Genomic DNA, 18,732 nt, shown 5'->3' with positions numbered 1-18,732 from the left:
TATTATTATTGTATAGAAAAAGAATGTTAGCAACCTTCATGAAAATAAAACAGTGTATAAGGAGGATTTATGATTCATACTCATCCTACAATTTGTCTTATTCTAAAGCACTTACATTATTACTGTGAAGATATTCAATTGCTCGAAGGATCTGGAAGAGGTATTTTCTAAGTCGTTTACTCTCTAGTCCATGACAATAATGTTGTAACTCATCTAGTACTGTGTGGTCAATAAATTCAAATACCAAATGAATTTTCTTTTTCTGTCTAAAAACTTCAATCAGATTGACCAGGTTTTCATGATGAAATTGCTATTGACAAAAGAAATAAAACAAATTTTTAATTATTTCAAACATAATAATTTGTACATATAACACCTAAAATTTTGAGAAAAAAAAACAGTAATATTCTCAGCTTTGTTCCATGCATTTCTTTTTTTTTTTTTTTTTTTTTTTTTTTTTTGAGATGCAGTCTCACCCTGTCACCAGGCTGGAGTGCAGTCGCACGATCTTGGCTGACTGCAACCTCCACCACCCTGTTTCAAGCAATCCTTCTGCCTCAGTGTCCTGAGCAGCTGGGATTACAAGCGTACACCACCACACCCAGCTAATTTTTGTATTTTTAATAGAAACAGGATTTCCCCATGTTGGCCAGGCTGGTCTCGATATCCTGACCTAAGGTGATCCTCTTGCCTTGCCTTCCCAAACTCCTGGAATTACAAGTGTGAGTCATCATGCCCAGCCTATGTTCCATGCATTTCAACGGAAATTTCTCAACCAGTTTGCTTCCATTCCTATTTTAAGAAAATTTTAATACATTTTATAATCAATATTTATAGGACAAAGTGAGATATATTTTATCTCAAGTTGATATTTGGTTGCTTATGAAAATAATTTAATGTATATAACTTAGCATTCTGTTGAGAGATTTCTTGCTATTTTTAAACTTGGTTTGTGGTTAAGTTTAACACCCGAAATTTAAAACGACCTATGTTTTCAGATGAGCATGGATTTCAACACGATTAAGTATGTGATCTGAATTTATATATTAATTATTGTTTAATTTTGATCTTAAACTCTAGAAAGTAAACCATAAGTTTTAGGGGACATCATAAATTCATTAGACTATAACAAAAGAACATCAAAATATCTGCAAAATCTTCAGATATGTGAACTACCAATTTATAACCACAGAAAGTTTACATAATTATATAATTATTTGTGGGTAAATGTTTGTTTGTTGTCTGTACTCTTATTAAACAACTAACCACCTTTTCAGACTGGTAACAATTATTGCCAATTTTAAAATGTCAACGATGGCCATGTATCAGCTTAGGAAACAAATGAGATTTAATGTTGTATACTACTTACTTTACTTTTTATCACAGTGACTTAATTACAATCAATTCTGAAATATTTAACCACTTTGTCCAAACTATCAAGAATATATGTCTATTTGGCTAAAAATGAAGAAGTACTTCTTTTTTTAAAAAAAGAAAGAAAGAAAGAAAGAAATCTTGCTATATTGCCAGGCTGGTCTCAAACTCCTGGCCTCAAGAGATCCTCCTGCCTCAGCCTCCTAAGTTGCTAGGACTACAGGCATGAGCCACTGCTCCTAGCTTTAGAAAACTATACTTTTATGAAAATATATTTGCCTTTATTCCAATGGCACAGTGTCAATTTTTCTACTTCTCTGTATCTGATGAAGAGATGAAAGTCCTTAAAACATGACTAGAGACAAACATCCAAAATATAACACCAGATTCCTTTCCTTTTTGCTCCAAATTTCCCTGGTTGACAAGATGCCAGAGTGCTGCAGCAATAGCATACTGGCAGCAGTGAAAACAACTGACTGCAAGCTGGGCACAGTGGCTCACACCTGTAATCCCAGCACTTTGGCAAGCTGTGGTGCGCAGATGACCTGAGGTCAGGAGATCAAGACCAGCCTGCTCAACATGGTAAAACCCTGTCTCTACTAAAAATATAAAAATTAGCCCAGCATGGTGGTGGGCGCCTGTTATCCCAGCTACTAGAGAGGCTGAGAGAGGAGAATTGCTTGAACCTGGGAGGTGGAGCTTGCAGTGAGCCGAGAACACACCATTGTACTCCGGCCTGAGGGACAAGAGTGAAACGCCATCTCAAAAAAAAAAAAGAGTTGACTGCTTTTGGACACTACAGTATTAATTCTCTACTTATGGAAAATTACGGTTTCCTGTTCAGTCTTTATTTTAAAGGCAAAAGCAGTGAAAGCAGGGAAGAGTTAATGTGAATAAGGATTATGGAAGATCCATTCAGGGATGAAGAATTAGGTACAGTATTTACTCAGATAAACCATGAAATGAAATCCCTAGAAATGCTCCAGTACCCCTCTTTGAGTTGTTTAATTTTGTTTTTCTCCATTACTAGACAACTTTTTCTTTTTTTGCAGATATTCTCACTAATTACTCATTTATGTAATGAAATTCTAGCATAAAAATTTAGTTCAAATTAAATCATCATGACAAGTTTTTTAGACTAAGAATAACTAATCCGAGAAATCTCTCTAGTGAAATTAGACTATATCAAATTTAATAAAAAGCCAGTGAGAGCCAGGCACAGTGGCTCACACCTGTACAGCACTTTGGGAGGCTGAGGTGGGTGGATCGCCTGAGGCCAGGAGTTCGAAACCAATCTGGGCAGCATGGCAAAACTCCGTCTCTACTAAAAATACAAAAATTAGCTGGGCATGGTGACACATGCCTGTAATCCCAGCTACTCGGAGGCTGAGGCACAAGAATTGCTTGAACCTGGGAGGCAGAGGTTGCGGTGAGCCAAGATTGTGCCACTGCCCTCCAGCCTGGGCGACAGACAAGAGTGAGACTGTCTCCAAACCACAACAAGAACAATAACAAAAAGCCAATGAGAATAGTTAGGGTATCTCAAAATTATCTGCATAACAGTTGTAACAGTAAAATGCACATTCAAGTTCCTCTCTGTACTGTCACATACTGGTTAGTTTTACAAATGATTAAGTAGAAAAAAATAATGAGTTTAAGTGCAACAGTTGAAGAAAGAGCAAGACATACTGCCTGGGGGAAAAATCTCCTTCTAATCAGATTTTCATTCACAGTGCACAAAAACTGCCTTATTTATAGTATTATTATGTTTCAGGTCATCAGGACAGAACTGATATCTTTCACAAAATCATAACATCTTTACTGACTTTAACTTTTCATTGTCTAGAAATAGAGCTGGCTAGGCACGATGGCTCACGCCTGTAATCCCAGCACTTTGGGAGGTTGAGGCCAGAAGTTTGAGATCACCTGAGATCAGAAGTTCAAGACCAGCCTGGCCAACATGGCAAAACACCGTATCTACTAAAAATACAAAATTAGCCATGTATGGTGGTGCATGTCTGTAATCCCAGCTACTAGGAAGGCTGAGGCAGGAAAATCCAGGAGGTAGAGGTTGCAGTGAGCCAAGACGGCGCCAGTGCACTCCAGCCTGGGCAACAAGAGTGAAACTCCATCTCGAAAAAAAAAAAAAAGAAAAAAAGAAATAGAGCTATTTGTTTGTATTTATTTAGTTAGAGACAGAGTCTCACTCTGTTGCCCAGAAAGGAGTGCAGTGGTGCAGTGGTGGCTCACCCCCATTCAAGCAATTCTCCTGGCTCAGCCTCCCAAGTAGCTGGGATTACAGGTGCCTGCCAATATGCACGGCTAATTTTTTGTATTGTTAGTAGAGACGGGGTTTCACCATGCTGGCCAGGCTGGTCTCAAACTCCTGACCTCGTGATCCACCTGCCTCCACCTCCCAAAGTGCTGGGATTACAGGTGTGAGCCACCGAACCTGGCATAGAGCTGTTTTAATAATCCACAGATGCCTAATATATTTCCTGTACTTTGAAAGCAAATTAGGCCAGGCACAGTGGCTCATTCCTATATGCTAGCTGTTTGACAGGCCCAAACAGGAAGATCGCTTAAGCCGAGAAGATGGAGGCTGCAGTGAGCTATGGTCATGCCACTGTGCTGCAGCCTGGGCAACAGAGTAAAGTGCTGGGATTACAGGCATGAGTAAGACTCCATGGAAAGAAAAGAAAAGAAATGAAGAAAGAAGGAAGGAAGGAAGGAAGGAAGGAAGGAAGGAAGGAAGGAAGGAAGGCAGGCAGGCAGGCAGGCAGGCAGGCAAGCAAGCAAATTGATCCACTATATCTCATATAGACTTACAAAGAAAGAAGAAAATACTATTTTTGTATCAGATAAAGACAGATAAGAACATCTGTTGCATACAAAACATCTATACTATATCGTTAAGATCATAAACCTTAAAGAATGTAAATAGATTTCAATAAATAGAATACATACATATTTCCATATTTTTTAAATCATTGGTTTTCTACCCAGTCTCCAAGGAATGTTAACGCTCCTTTCTCCACATTGCTCAGTTGTTTCCCCTGGGTTGAACTGTCACACCTACATAGGATTCTATCCTCTTCCCTGATCTCTCCTGATACTGTTCCTCATCTCTAAAAGCCTACTGGTCATTTTTTCTTAAATGTACTCCTGTCACCTCAAATTCAACATTTCTAAAATTGAAGTAGTTCCCAAACCATGTCTGAGTCTTTCATATTTCTATCAATTGTAGCAATCATTGAACCTAAGAGACCTTTGACTTCTGCCTTTCTATAGCTTTCCACACTCTTTCATGCCTTCTTTTTTCTTTTTTCTGAGACAGAGTCTCTGTCACCCAGGCTGGAGTGCAGTGGCAGGATCTCAGCTCACTGCAACCTCCACCTCCTGGGTTCAAGTGATTCTGGTGCCTCAGCCTCCCAAGTAGCTGAGACTACAGGAGCACACCACTATGCCTGGCTATTTTTTTTTTTTTTTTTTTTTTCTTTGTTATTTTTTTTGAGATGGAGTCTCACTCTGTAGCCCAAGCTGGAGTGCAGTGGGCAATCTCAGCTCACTGCAACCTTCGCCTCTGGGACTCAAGCGATTCTCCTGCCTCAGCCTCCCAAGTAGTTGGGACTACAGGCATAAGCCACCACACCTGGTTAATTTTTTGGTATTTTTAGTAGAGACGGGGTTTCACCATGTTGCCCTGGGTGGTCTCAAACTCCTGAGCTCAGGTGATCCACCAGCCTTGGCCTCCCAAAGTGCTGGGATTACCGGCGTGAGCCATTGCACCTGGCCTCATGTCTTCTTTTACAATATAACATGTTCTAACTTTACTTTCCATTCACATTGCTGCATTTTAGCAAGAGCCCTCAGACGTTTTCCAAAATTCCTTAATTGAACAGGACCTGTTTTTACTCTCAGTCCTCCAATCCATTTGGCACAACAGCGCTAGATTAAAATTTACATTTCTTTACACTGAATTCAAAACCTTCACTGACTTTCCACCTCTTAAAAAATCAAGTTTTGACTTCTTACCCTAAAAGACTTTAAAATCTACCTCCCATTTACTGTTCTAATGTACCTCTTTCCAATTCCGATCAGAAAACTCTACAGGCAAATGTCTTTGGTCTTTGTGCTTTCCACTTTGCCCTTTATCCTTTGTCCCTTTTTAGTTTCTTTGAGTTTATGTTGTTCCTCTAACCTAGAAAACAGTTTCTCCCTCTTATCTAAACCCTCCACATCCTTCAAAGCCTAATTCATGCCCCATTTCCTCAAAAAAACTTTCCCTACCAGGGAAAGGACTTTGTGTTGATTCCTTGGCATTTTTACAAGCCACTTTTTATTCAGTATTACTTTTATATACTCTCCTTTCTGATTATAGAAATCTTTAAGGGCAGGAAGTATCTTTTACCTCCTTAGAGTTTCACTACTACCTGGCACCATGCCTTGCACAAAGCGGAAATTTTTATTAAGTATTATACTTGAATATTTCTGAATAATTATTAAACAATATTGGCATAGCTTTTGTTACATACCCAAAACACATGTATCTTGTATCACTACAAAAATTACAAAATGTAAACAAGATAGAGTATCACTCTTGTTTTTATATAACATGAATCAGTACATGTGTGAACTAAAATATTTCATGCAACTTTTCATTCCATAACAACTTTCCTTTTGACTTAGATGATTAAGGCAAAAGAAGCAAACCTTTAGAAACTTTATTTCTCTCATCGCAATTTTGTTGACAGATTTCTCTGGTCTCTCATAAAATATCTTAATGGCCACTATCTGCCCAGTATTCTTATGTTTACATTTCATGACTGTTCCGTAACTTCCCTCTCCCACTTTTCCAAGGGTTTCATACATCTCCATTTTCAAGCTGGGCTTTTACTACTTTATAGAAATGAAGAAAGAAAATGGAAAATGTTAAACGTTTATACTTTTATTTATTCAAACTAACAATCATATCCACAATAAACCCATAGTTTCAAATAACAGAGTCATTAAACAAACAACAAGAAAGGAATCTTTTCCACTGGGCTTTTTAGTATGAGTAAGGTGTCCTTCTGAGGCTCCAACTCTCACCAGAACTTAGGGGTACTCCTGCTGTCTCGGTCATGCCCAATAACACCTTGAGATTACCTCACTATAAGTCACCATCCATCAAGCATGGGGTCCCCACAATTCCTGTCATGTTCCTGTCAAATAAGAAGTTCCTGCACTACAGCAGTCGCCTACTTATCAGGCCCAAGGTCATAAAAACGACCGGTCCCGCCCTCAATTCAAACCAGACGTCTTAGGATGCCGGACCGGCGTCACACCCTACGTCCAGCTGTCGACTTTATCCAAACAGCTGCCACCGCCTCAGCCCATTCTGTGGTCCCGCTGGCCTGGCTCTGCGTAGTTCCAGTGGGGCCACGGAACACTGACCCTACTTTGTTGGTTAGGTCCTAGCCAAGGCTCCGGCCACTCGTTACCATGGAAACTGCGGTGGGGTTGCTGCGTTCCAGCCCTAGTGCGCAAGACCGGAACGTGATCAAGGTCCCGACCCGGAAGGGAAAGCGACAAGAAACGGAACCTGTTCTGGGTAGGCACAAGGGGGAAGAGTTCTTGGGATTTGGGTGGGCAGTACAGGTTGCTGTCGCAGCTGAGCCTCCTCACAAGGTTACTTTTGAATGGAGGTGGGGAGCGTCCGCGTTTTTTTTTTTTTTTTTTTTTTTTTTATTGAGACAGTCTTGGATTGCCCAGGCTGGAGTGCAGTGTCGCAATCTCGGCTCCTTGCAATCTCCAACTCCCGGGTTCAAATGATTCTCTTGCTTCAGCCTCCCGAGTAGCCGGGATTACAGGCATGCGCCACCACGCCCGGATAATTTTTGTACTTTTAGTAGAGATGGGGTGTCTACCTTGTTGGCCAGGCTGGTCTCTAACTCGGACCTCAGGTAATCTGCCCGTCTCGGCCTCCCAAAGTGCTGGGATTACAGGGGTGAGCCGTCACGCCTGGCCAACATGGTTCTTAAATCAAAAACTTCTTGAACACATGCCATATGCCTTTTAATTTTTTCCAACTGTTAGTAATCTTTTTTTTTTTTAAAAAAAAAAAGAACTCTCCCTCACCACATGTCAAACTCTAGGCAAGCAGGTAATTCGAAGGGTTCTACCACATAGGAAGTGATGTACAAGGGCACAGAAATAAAGAGGCCGGAGTCTAATTGCTTAAGTAGACAGAGTTCGGCTGGAGTGACAGTCCCTAATGAATAACCACCACATCACTAGAGCAAGTCCCTAAAGAGTGCTTTTTTTTTTTTTTAATTGAATAGAGCTTTTTTTTTTCTTTTTTCTACAAAATGAGTTAAATGTAAAAGGCGAAATCTTGCTATGCTTCCCCTAAATAAGAGAAAAAGCATTAATTCTAGTCCGGTGGGTCTCACCCCATCATGCATATTTAAATCGCACCTGGAGGGCTTTTAGAAAGCAACTCACAATCCCCACGTCCACACCAGTGCCCAGAGAGCCTGATTTAATTGGGATAGTGTAAATAAATTAGCATTTTTAAAGCATCTCAAGTTTTCTATGCTGCTAGGGTTTATATTGAGAGAAAGGAGAAGTGGTCATGGTTTTCATTGATCAGCTAAAATATTCAGAATTGTCTTTCCTTTGAACGTTATTGAACCACAATGTAAAATGCCTTCTACAAGTAAGAATGTCACAGTAAATCTTACAGTGGGCTCAAACTTGATGTAAACATATTATTGTGGGCTAAATATTTGCAAGGAGGCTGCACACAGTGGGTCATACCTGTAATCCCAAGGAGGCCAAGACGGCCTGAACCCAAGAGTGCCAGACCAGCCTGGGCAACAGGGCAAAACCCCATCTCTACAAAATTTAGAAAATATAAAAATTAGCCAGGCGTGGTGGTGCACACCTGTGGTTCCAGCTACTTGGGAGGCTGAAGTGGGAGAACTGCTTGAGCCTGGAAGGTCAAGGCTACAGTGAGCCCTGTTCACGCCACTGCACTCCAGCCTGGGTGACAAAGCAAGACTCTGTCTCAAAAAATAAAAAGAAAAAATTTTCCCAGGAGAAAAATGAACCAAACGGAGTCCCTTTGCTGCCCTCAGTGAGTTCATAATCCAGAGCTACAGAATTGATAACAGCATACAATTGATAGCTTTAAAATTATTCCTTCTACAACTTTTACAAGTTGTGGCAGGCCTGGTTAATCAGGACATCCAGCGATTCTTGCTAATACACAATTGTAAGACTTTATGATGCAGATTCACTGAATTAGTCAAAAGTGTTATTTCATTTTGGAAAATAATAAACTGTTTCCAAAATAATTGTAAATCCCTGTGGTCACTGAATTCCTTACCTCTCTTGCCTCCAGTTCCCATCTTCAGGTCTTCGTTGGTCAGTCAGGAGGATTCTGAGCACATTTGTATCCATTTAGGAAATTCTTCAGCTCAGCGTGGAAAGGGAGGGTAGGAGGAGGACCTCAGCATTGTCCTAATCTTGCACATAGTTCCATGGAACCAGAAAGGGTTAACTTTTTCCACTTTCCTTGTACCTCCCTTTCTGCAAACCCTGAATGGTCTCTGCTTTCAGTGACTGCGTTGACTGGTAAATTACAAGGTTTTTTGGGGGTTTTTTGCTGTTTTTTTTTTTTTTTTTGAGACGGAGTTTCGCTCTTGTTACCCAGGCTGGAGTGCAATGGCGCGATCTCGGCTCACCGCAACCTCCGCCTCCTGGGTTCAGGCAATTCTCCTGCCTCAGCCTCCTGAGTAGCTGGGATTACAGGCACACGCCACCATGCCCAGCTAATTTTTTGTATTTTTAGTAGAGACAGGGTTTCACCATGTTGACCAGGATGGTCTCGATCTCTTGACCTCGTGATCCACCCGCCTCTGCCTCCCAAAGTGCTGGGATTACAGGCTTGAGCCACCGCGCCCGGCCTGCTGTTTTTTTTTGAGACAAGATCTCAGTGGCATGATGATGGTTCACTGCAGCTTCAACTTCCTTGGCTCAAGCAATCCTTCTGCCTCAGCCTCCCGGGTTGCTGGGACTACTGGTGTGTGCCACCATGCCTAGCTAATTTTACTTTTTGCAGAGACAGGATCTCCTGTTTTGTCGAGGCTGGTCTCAAACTCCTGGCCTCCCAAAGTATTAGGATTACAGGCATGAGCTAATGCCTCAGCTCATGAGGAATATTTTTAAGATATAGTTTCTCTTGACCATTTTTCTCCATATAACCCTACGTGTGTATCTTTTGCTATTGGAAGGGTTAGGACTACAGTGGCAGAAAGGCAAAAAAATTAAGAATATTCAGCTTTTTACTTAGAAAACACATTGTGAATGTTTAACAGGACCTATCAAGAGTTAGGCCTGGCTAACTCGATCACCAAGGCAGTCACTGGAAGCAGAGAGAGAATTCGGGGTTTGAAGAAAGGAAGATGGAAGGAAAGTCAGAAAAGTTAACTCTGCTTCCATGGAACTATGGGCAAGGTTGAGGTAATGCAAAGGCCTTCATTCCACCTTCCCTTTCCCTGTTGAGCTGAAGGATTCCCCAAATGGATACAGAAGTACTCAGAGTCCTTAGTATAACAAAGTCCTGAAGGTAGGAATTGGAAGCAATAGAGGGAAGGACAGTAACTACAGAAAATATTCAAGGTCTGTGGGAGGTCAACACTTCTGAACCCCCTGGTGATGGGGGGCACTTCTGGCCCATTTGCACTTTACTTGCTAGTGTGGAAAACCTGAAGTTATCTCAGGCTAGATTTATAACCCTCACTCATGTCTACAGGATCTCTCCCCCAGGTATGAATCATATTTGTAGGTTTCTTTGACAACCAACCACTCATTGATATGCCTGGAAGTCTGCACCCCCACATTCCTTAAAAATACAATGATACACCCCCCCCATAGGCAAGTCCGGGACTCTGACACATATCTTCAAATGAAAGCAGACCCAGAAAGGAAAAACTGAATAATACACCATCCTTTAATGTTTGCCCAAAATTTCCAATACTAGAAACCCCACTGCAAAGCTGAAAGACTATTTGGTGGCTTCAAGGAAGCATTTCAGGAGATTGTTGTGTGGGCCTCAACATTCAATTAGAAGATCGTGCAATCCTCTTACTCTTCTTGCCCCAGTACCAGGGTTGATAAGCCACTGAACCAACCAGAGGGGAATTATTTTTGGTCCCGGTTTAAAGAAAACAAAACAAGCTGTTGATTCTGCCATGACCTCTTGGGTAGTGTTGTCTCTAACCTGTAATAAACAGGAAACAACTAATAAAGGTGTATCCCCCTTAAACCAGCATCTTAGACGTGGCTGAAACTCACATCCAGGAGAGGCTTTCACGTGACCCGTTTTAAACGCGTCATAGGGACACGTGGTTCTAGATACTTCTCCCCCTCCCCCTCAGGGGTGGATTGTTGACAAGGCCACGGTCAGTCACGTGATCTTACGTCATCCCACCTCCTTTCCCTGAAGTCTCTGGCCCGGATGAGTTCCCCGCTCTCCACCCCGCCGAGCCTAAACTAATGACGGGGAGGGAGACAGGATAGTGTTTTGGTTCCGTGGTCTCTGAATCCACAACCTCTAGTGTGAGCACAGAGTACACAAACTTGTCGATCATTTCAGGAAGCCCAGGCTGAACCCAGCCCCGCAGAAGGGATCGGGGAACGCGCGCTCCCGCGTCCCGCCCCCTCCTCCCCCAGCGCTCTTCTGTGGTAGCGGCGGAGGGCGGAGGGATCCGGAGGCGGCGGAGGGAGACGTCATTGCAGGGTTGTTTGTCAGTCTCGGCGGCGGCGGCGGCGGCGGCGGCGGCGGCGGCGGCTACCCACCGTGATTTGGCCGCCGCGCCGGGGGGTGGGGGGGCTGCGCGGGACTCTTTTCTTTCAGACTGACCGCGGGGCAGCTGGGGAGCATGTCGACCCCGGCCCGGAGGAGGCTCATGCGGGATTTCAAGCGGTAAGGGCCTTCACCTCCGCCTAGATGATGGCCCCTCAAAGCTGCGGGGCTGCAGGGTGGGGATCCCGGACACCTTCCCCTTGTGACCCTCCGAGGGCCGGCTGTGGGCCCAGCGGAACTGGCGGAAGCCGGGTCCTAGCCTCGGCTTCCACTCCCTTATTCTTGCCTCTCGCTCTGGCGGCCGAATAAATTTCGATACTCCTTCTCCCCCCAAAAAGTAAAACGGTGTCGATCGACTGGCCTACGGTTCCCTGCTGCCCATTTCGGCCAGCTGCCCGGCGATCAGACTTCCTCCACCCGCTCCTGCACCCTGCGGCGCCCTTCTTGTCCTCTCAAAGTGAGCTCCTGCGGGAGCTTCTTCCTCGCCGGCTGCACTGGTCAGCTTTGTTTCACCGCCCCGCCGTCTTCTCCGAGGAGCCGGGTTGGGGCGAACCACCCCCCCCCCCACGCCCCAGTCCTTTCCATTTCTACCGTGAGGGTGGGGTCCAGTGCGTGAGGCCCGGAGCTTAACCCATCCCCCGAAACCCGACTCTGTCCCCGCCCGCCTGAAAGGACCTTGGGAACTGACTTAGAGATCTAGGACCTCAGAGCTGGCCACCCCGGCTGCCAGTGCCCTCTGGAACTCAGCTCTGGCTGGTGAAGAAAGCCCTATCTATAGCCTCCCGAGTCTGGAAAAATGCCTTCCCCTGGACTGGCGCTAATTTGATACTCCCTGGGCCTCCTTTGGTAAATAAATAAGGTTTTGTTAGGAGGTATTGGGGTTGTGAGGAAGAAAATGATTAGTTCGTTGTTTACCTTTAATTGGATACTTAGAGACATAGAAAACATAAGTGAGAAAACAGCATTTTGATACTCTGCACATTTTTCTTAAATTTTTTTTCTGGGGATACCTGCCCTAATTGAGACAAAATAACTGGCCTAAAAACTTAGATTTGTCGCTCAGGAAGCCGCCTCTCAACTCAGCCATTATAAAGCCTATGTGAAGCATTTGGAAGCCATCCATTGTTTTGGGCTTTGGCCAACTTTTTTAATTCATTGGTAGCTTCTCTTAGCCATTTAAAGGTAGGCGTCAAGCAGTGCAGTTCTTGTGAGGCTTCTGTTCGTGATGGCCTAATTTGCTTGAAATTGACTGAAAACCATTTTTTTTTATGTGGACTAGTTGCAAAGTGTGATGCCCCATGAAAACGACTGCATATGTATTTGTGTGTATAATGAGCGTTTTTAATTGCGGCTACAGTCTCTGAAAGGAGATGCCCTTTTTGGTGCAAAAGTCATCTTTCTAAAGCTTGAAATCAGTGTATTTGCTTGGCACTAGTGACTAAAATTCAAATAGTAATTTAGTTTATGTCATTGTCGCCTTGGTTTCTTACTGTAATGCTCTGCTTAATTCTGAGTTGAATATATGACACCTTTTGAAGTTTTCCAAAGGTCTGCAGTTTACAAGAATTTGACTGAGGAATGTTGGAAAGCCTTGTATTGAGTCTCCTGATCTGAGAGGTAGATTTGGTGTTAATGCAGAGCCTTAAAATAGGGACTGGCGGAAAACCTACTGATTACTTTTTAAAGCCATTGCTGTTTGAAGCAAAAGGGATAAAGTAAATCTGCCTAATACTAGTTTTGTAATTAATGTGTTTTCAGTCATTTAGCGTTTACACTGAGGTTTGTTTTTTTTTTTTTAGCCATTTTGCAGAAGTACCTGTGGTTAAGACACACAGTATTTGGATGTTTAGAGCTGCAAAATCGATGGTTCTGTAAAAATATTATTTGCTTTTGAGGTTTTAAACTTTTTTTGGTTTAAGAGGACAGTCTGTATGCATCAATTCTTGAAGAGATAATAATTTTGATAATATTGAAAGAGGGTTGATTCTCAAGCCTTTTACATTTTTAGATAATTTGGAGAGGTATTTAATGTGTATATACCTGGTTAATATACTTAAGTCATAGGGTTCATTTTAGTTTACAATAACAAGGAAATGGAATTAGTCTCTGTGTCACAATAGATGGTATAGTGTCTGTAGGTGTTTATGTGGCCTCCTTAGTGGCCTTAATGTTCAACTTTTTAAATTACCACTCTGGATTTCTAGGTTACAAGAGGACCCACCTGTGGGTGTCAGTGGTGCACCATCTGAAAACAACATCATGCAGTGGAATGCAGTTATATTTGGGTGAGTTGAAAGGTTTATAATAGGTGTGTGTTGAATCTTTAAGTGAATATATGACAACTGTCTAGGAAAAGAAACTGGGGTGGAATGAGAGATCTTAAGGACTAAAACCACAAGATAAATTAGAAAAAAAAAATTTTATTTAGAATTTTAGCTCATGCCCAGGAGGATCGCTTGAACCCAGGAGTTCATCACCAGCCTGAGCAATGTAATGAGACAGTGAGTCTGTCTCTCCCCGCCCCCCAAAAAAGGAGTTTTGGCCCAGCCTGGGCAACATAGTGAGACTTCATCTCTACAAAAAGTGTAAAACTAGCTGGGCATAGTGGTGCACACCTGTGGTCCCAGCTACTTGGAAGGCTGAGGCAGGAGAATCACTTGAGCCCAGGAGTTTGAGTGCCATGATTATGCCACTGCACTCCAGCCTGGGCAGCAGAACCAGGACCCTGTGTCTCAAAAGAAAAAAAAAAGGAAAAAAATTTCAGCAGTTATATAAAATTTATTTGCTCTTTTATTACATAGGGTTTTATAATCACTTCAGGTTTTACTTTTAAAATACTATTCAAAACTAAATGGAATGGAATAATAAAGGAGAAAAGATAAATTATTTTGTATAAAATATACCATGCAAATGCTCTCATTCTATTGGAGCTATTACAAGATTTGGAACCAAAAATATTAAGAACTTCTACCGTGGCAAGTATTTAAGCGAAAATGATTCACAACCCAGTGTGAAATAGCAGAATGCAGCCATTTGAGAAGGAGTCCTAAATTTTACCTACTATATATGCTGCATATATGCTTTTTAATTTAAATTTTCCTTATGCTTTTTCTTTGGTTTTTCTGGACTTGATCTGTTTTTTCTTTCATTCCTTTGAAACTCGAGATATGCATTAAAAAGTAAAAGGAATATGTTGATAAACAGAATTCTGATACTACAGATCAGCTACAAGAGTCTACATTTAAAGACTGGTGGAAAATGAGTGAGGTTCACCCTCATAAAGCACTTCTGTTATATTCAGGCTATTATCTGGCTATTTTGAGATCCTGAATATGCCTTGCAAGTAATAATTAAACTTTATGCTGCTGCTTAGGAAGTATGAAATTGGGATGTGGGGGCAAGGATCTGAGCAAGAGAATCTGGCTTTTTGGTGACAGCAACTATGCTTAGCCTATTTGAACAAGCGTTATGCATCTGTTGGAAAGCAGGACACTTGGGTTTAGCATCATAACTAAAGAGTATTGCTTTCCATCTTATTGCTGTAAAATGAAAAGATGACTTTTTCTCTTAAGAGTATACATATGTGGCCAGGCATGGTGGCTCATACCTGAAATCCCAGCACTTTGGGAGGCTGAGGCGTGTGGATCACCTGAGGTCAGAGTTCAAGACCAGACAGACCAACATAGTGAAACCCCGTCTCTACTAAAAATACAAAAATTAACCAGGTGTGGTGGCACATGCCTATAATCCCAGCTACTCGGGAGGCTGAGACAGGAGAATCCCTTGAACCCAGGATGAGCAGGTTGCAGTGAGCTGAGATCACGCCATTGCACTCCAGCCTGGGCAACAAGAGTGAAACGCCTTCTCAGGGGGGAAAAAAAAAAAAAAAAAACCAACAACAAACAAAAAATATACATGTGTACAAAATGACTGGTCAGTATTAATGAACTGGAAGTTTTTTGTGCTAAAATTATGGGCAAGTTTTTTTGTTTGGTGTGGTGAAACCACCCTAAAAAGAAAGCTTAGAATGAAAGTTGTACTTTATGCCTGTGTTTACGAAAATCCAGGGCTAAGGTGTTACTAAGCTGTATCTTAAAACTACACAAATCATCAGAATTGGTCCCTCTTTTTCTGTTGGAATTTATCATTTCCTCTTTTGAAAGTCAGTAAAAAGCAGAATGAGAAACTTCTTTTAATCAGAAATCTTCTTGTTTTCAGACCAGAAGGGACACCCTTTGAAGATGGTAAGTGATACTCATTATGTTTTCTGTAGTGTTATGAGGTTGCTTTTTAGTAGAAAATTGTAACACCAACATATCTATTTGAAGCCATTTTCTAAGGTTAATAGGCCAAGTTAAAATTTAGTAAAGCTGTGGAGAATTTATACTTTATAAAGGACTTTTTTTCCCACATCAGCCTGGTCACATCCATTGGTAAAGTAACCAATATTAAAGGTTACTTTAAGGCCAGGCATGGTGGCTCACACCTGTAATCCCAGCACTTGGGGAGGCCAAGGTGGGCAGATCACAAGGTCAGGAGATTGAGACCATCATGCCCAACATGGTGAAACCCCATCTCTACTAAAATACAAAAAAAATTAGTTGGGCATGGTGATGTGCACCTGTGGTCCCAGCTACTCAGAAGGTTGAGGCAGGGGAATCACTTGAACCCAGGAGGCAGAGATTGCAGTGAGCTGAGATCGGGCCACTGTACTCCAGGCTGGTGACAGAGTGAAACTCCGTCTCAAAAAAAAAAAAAAAAAAAGGGTTACTTTAATATTTTCCTGTAGAACTGTAAGCCTAGATGGCAGTGTCTATGTTGAGAATAGTTTAAATTTAGTTGGCTTTAATAACTATATCTCTAAGGTGAACCTCAGAAGAGTAAATCATGCTTTTTACTTTGTTATCTTTGATATTTGATATGGTGTTGAGCTGAAATTTTTCTTAAAACATACATAGCTGCCAGTAGCTTCAAGTACTTACTAGCATTTAACACCCATTTCGCATAATCTTATGCATCTCAAGTTGGGTATTTATATCAGAAGCTAGGAAAATGGGAAACTAGTTCTAATAATGTGTTTATAGTGAGCTTATCCAATTGATTTTAACCAGGTACTTAGATTTTTCCTAATTACAGTGTTGGATTTTAAGAAATTATCAAACAGCTTTGTTATTAACAAAATGACTTCAGAATTAATCCATCAAAAGTATTTATCCAAGAATACTGACTGCAGCACTTGTTCATAAGGACGTAACCTGAATGTCCAGTGGGAGAAATGGTTAAGCAAATTATAATGTATCTGGACTCTGGAATATGTACCTGTTAAATAATAAGGTTGATTTGGACAAATGTCTTAAGGGGACAAAAAAACTGAACAATAATGTTTGTTGTAGCATCACATTTTCAGTAAATACATACATACATGTGTGTCTGTGTTAAAGGGTTATATACCAAACTGTTATCAGTGATTATCTGTAGGTGGGGGAAAGGAGTTGAAGGAGGAGGTACTTAAGGACTTCACCTGTTTTCTCTACATCAAGGATTCTCAAGTGTGTGTTCCATAAACCCCTTGGGGTCTCAGACATCCTGCAGTCAAATCTCATCATACTAAGAATGTTGACATTTGCACTGATGGTACAAAACCAATGGTGGCTAAAAACTACACCTAAGCAGTTTCCTGTCTTAGAACAAATCAAGGCATTAGACAGTGGCACCAAACCATACTAACAGTTATTGTATTTGCATTTTAAAAGATGCCAGTTGGCCAGGCGCAGTGGCTCACACCTGTATAGCCAGCACTTTGGGAGACTGAGGCAGATGGATCACTTGAGCCCAGAAGTTTGAGACCAGCCTAGGGCAACCCATCTCTACAAAAAATTAGCCAGGAATGGTGGTACATGCCTTTAGTCCCAGTTACTTGGGAGGATGACCTGAGCCCAAGAGGTCAAGCTGCAGTAAGCCCTGATGGAGCCACTGCACTCCAGCCTGGGCGACAGAGTGAGACCCTGTCTCAAAAAAGAAACTGCCAATTTTTCTTAATTTTGAGGCCTTTTTTTTTTTTTTTGAGACGGAGTTTCACTCATGTTACCCAGGCTGGAGTGCAATGGCGCGATCTCGGCTCACCGCAACCTCCGCCTCCTGGGTTCAGGCAATTCTCCTGCCTCAGCCTCCTGAGTAGCTGGGATTACAGGCATGCGCCACCACGCCCAGCTGATTTTTGTATTTTTAGTAGAGACGGGGTTTCACCATGTTGACCAGGATCGTCTCGATCTCTTGACCTCGTGATCCACCCGCCTCGGCCTCCCAAAGTGCTGGGATTACAGGCTTGAGCCACCGCGCCCGGCCTATTTTGAGGCATTTTTATTAGTAGTATGAAGCTCTGGACCCTTGAGTATCTATCTTTTTGTTTGTTTGTTTGAGATGGAGTCTCACTCTCTCACCCAGGCTGGAGTGCAGTGGCTCGATCTTTGCTCACTGAAACCTCTGCCTCCCAGGTTGAAGTGATTCTCATGCCCCAGCCTTCCAAGTAGCTGGGATTACAGACATGTGCCACCACGCCCAGCTAATTTTTGTATTTTTGGTAGAGACGGGGTTTTACCATGTTGGCCAGGCTGGGGTCTTGAACTCCCAACCTCAGGTGATCTGCCAACCTCAGCCTCCCAAAGTGCCGAGATTACAGGCATGAGCCACCGCACCCGGCCGAGTATCTATCTTTTAATATTCTGTATGATGAAGTGAGATGTATGAACAAAGCACTTCTGCATGTCATAGTATGATAGTTGTCTGGAGGAAAAGCACTTGTGCAGTTGTTTGAGTTGCAATTTGAACTACTTTTTTCATGGAACATTTTTATTTGAAAGAATGACAGACAAGCTGTGGTTATTTATGTTTGAATGTATGGCAGACATATTCTCAGAAGTGATGTAATAAGCTGGGCATGGTGCCGCACACCTATAATCCCAGCTACTCAGGAGCCTGAGGTGGGAGGATCACTTGAGCCCAGGAATTTGAGGCTGCAGTACGCTATGATTGTGCCACTGCACTACAGCCTGGGCAACAGAGCAAGACTCTGTCTCAATTAAAAAAAAAAAAAAAGTGTGGCCAGGTGCAGTGGCTCATGCCTATAATCCCAGCACTTTGGGAGACTGAGGTGGGTGGATCAACTGAGGTCAGGAGTTCGAGACCAGCCTGTCCAACATGGTGAAACCCCGTCTCTATTAAAAAATACAAAAATTGGGCCGGGCACGGTGGCTCAAGCCTGTAATCCCAGCACTTTGGGAGGCCGAGGCGGGTGGATCACAAGGTCAAGAGATCAAGACCATCCTGGTCAACATGGTGAAACCCCGTCTCTACTAAAACTACAAAAAAATTAGCTGGGCATGGTGGCGCGTGTCTGTAGTCCCAGCTACTCAGGAGGCTGAGGCAGGAGAATTGCCTGAACTCAGGAGGCGGAGGTTGCGGTGAGCCGAGATCGCGCCATTGCACTCCAGCCTGGGTAACAAGAG

The 18,732-nt window shown here is 42.5% G+C and overlaps 2 protein-coding genes across 4 annotated transcripts in view; one reads left to right on the top strand and one right to left on the bottom strand.

The window, feature by feature from the left end:
* The window catches only part of CDKL3 (cyclin dependent kinase like 3), a 111,792-nt gene extending 104,904 nt beyond the window's left edge, over window positions 1-6,888 (bottom strand). For both annotated transcript variants that reach the window (XR_004260796.1, XM_032251295.1), the window contains exons 1-3: window positions 6,691-6,888; window positions 6,088-6,273; window positions 116-310 (exon numbers count right to left, since the gene is read on the bottom strand). Coding sequence is in view for 1 of the 2 variants with exons in the window: in XM_032251295.1 (XP_032107186.1) it covers window positions 116-310; window positions 6,088-6,252 (360 nt within the window). In the remaining variant the exon portion in view is untranslated. The remainder of the gene's footprint in view (window positions 1-115; window positions 311-6,087; window positions 6,274-6,690) is intronic.
* Window positions 6,889-10,860: 3,972 nt separating this feature from the next.
* The window catches only part of UBE2B (ubiquitin conjugating enzyme E2 B), a 20,193-nt gene continuing 12,321 nt past the window's right edge, over window positions 10,861-18,732 (top strand). For both annotated transcript variants that reach the window (XM_032251564.1, XM_032251637.1), the window contains exons 1-3: window positions 10,861-11,347; window positions 13,432-13,512; window positions 15,446-15,471. In XM_032251564.1, coding sequence (XP_032107455.1) covers window positions 11,304-11,347; window positions 13,432-13,512; window positions 15,446-15,471 — 151 coding nt within the window. In that variant the 5' untranslated portion in view covers window positions 10,861-11,303. The remainder of the gene's footprint in view (window positions 11,348-13,431; window positions 13,513-15,445; window positions 15,472-18,732) is intronic.

Source organism: Sapajus apella, unplaced genomic scaffold (assembly GCF_009761245.1).
Source record: "Sapajus apella isolate SASKATOON/1434 unplaced genomic scaffold, GSC_monkey_1.0 scaffold1, whole genome shotgun sequence".
Lineage (NCBI taxonomy): Eukaryota > Metazoa > Chordata > Mammalia > Primates > Cebidae > Sapajus > Sapajus apella.
Note: the sequence above shows the minus strand (reverse complement) of the source record. Positions and strands in the feature narration are given on the sequence as shown.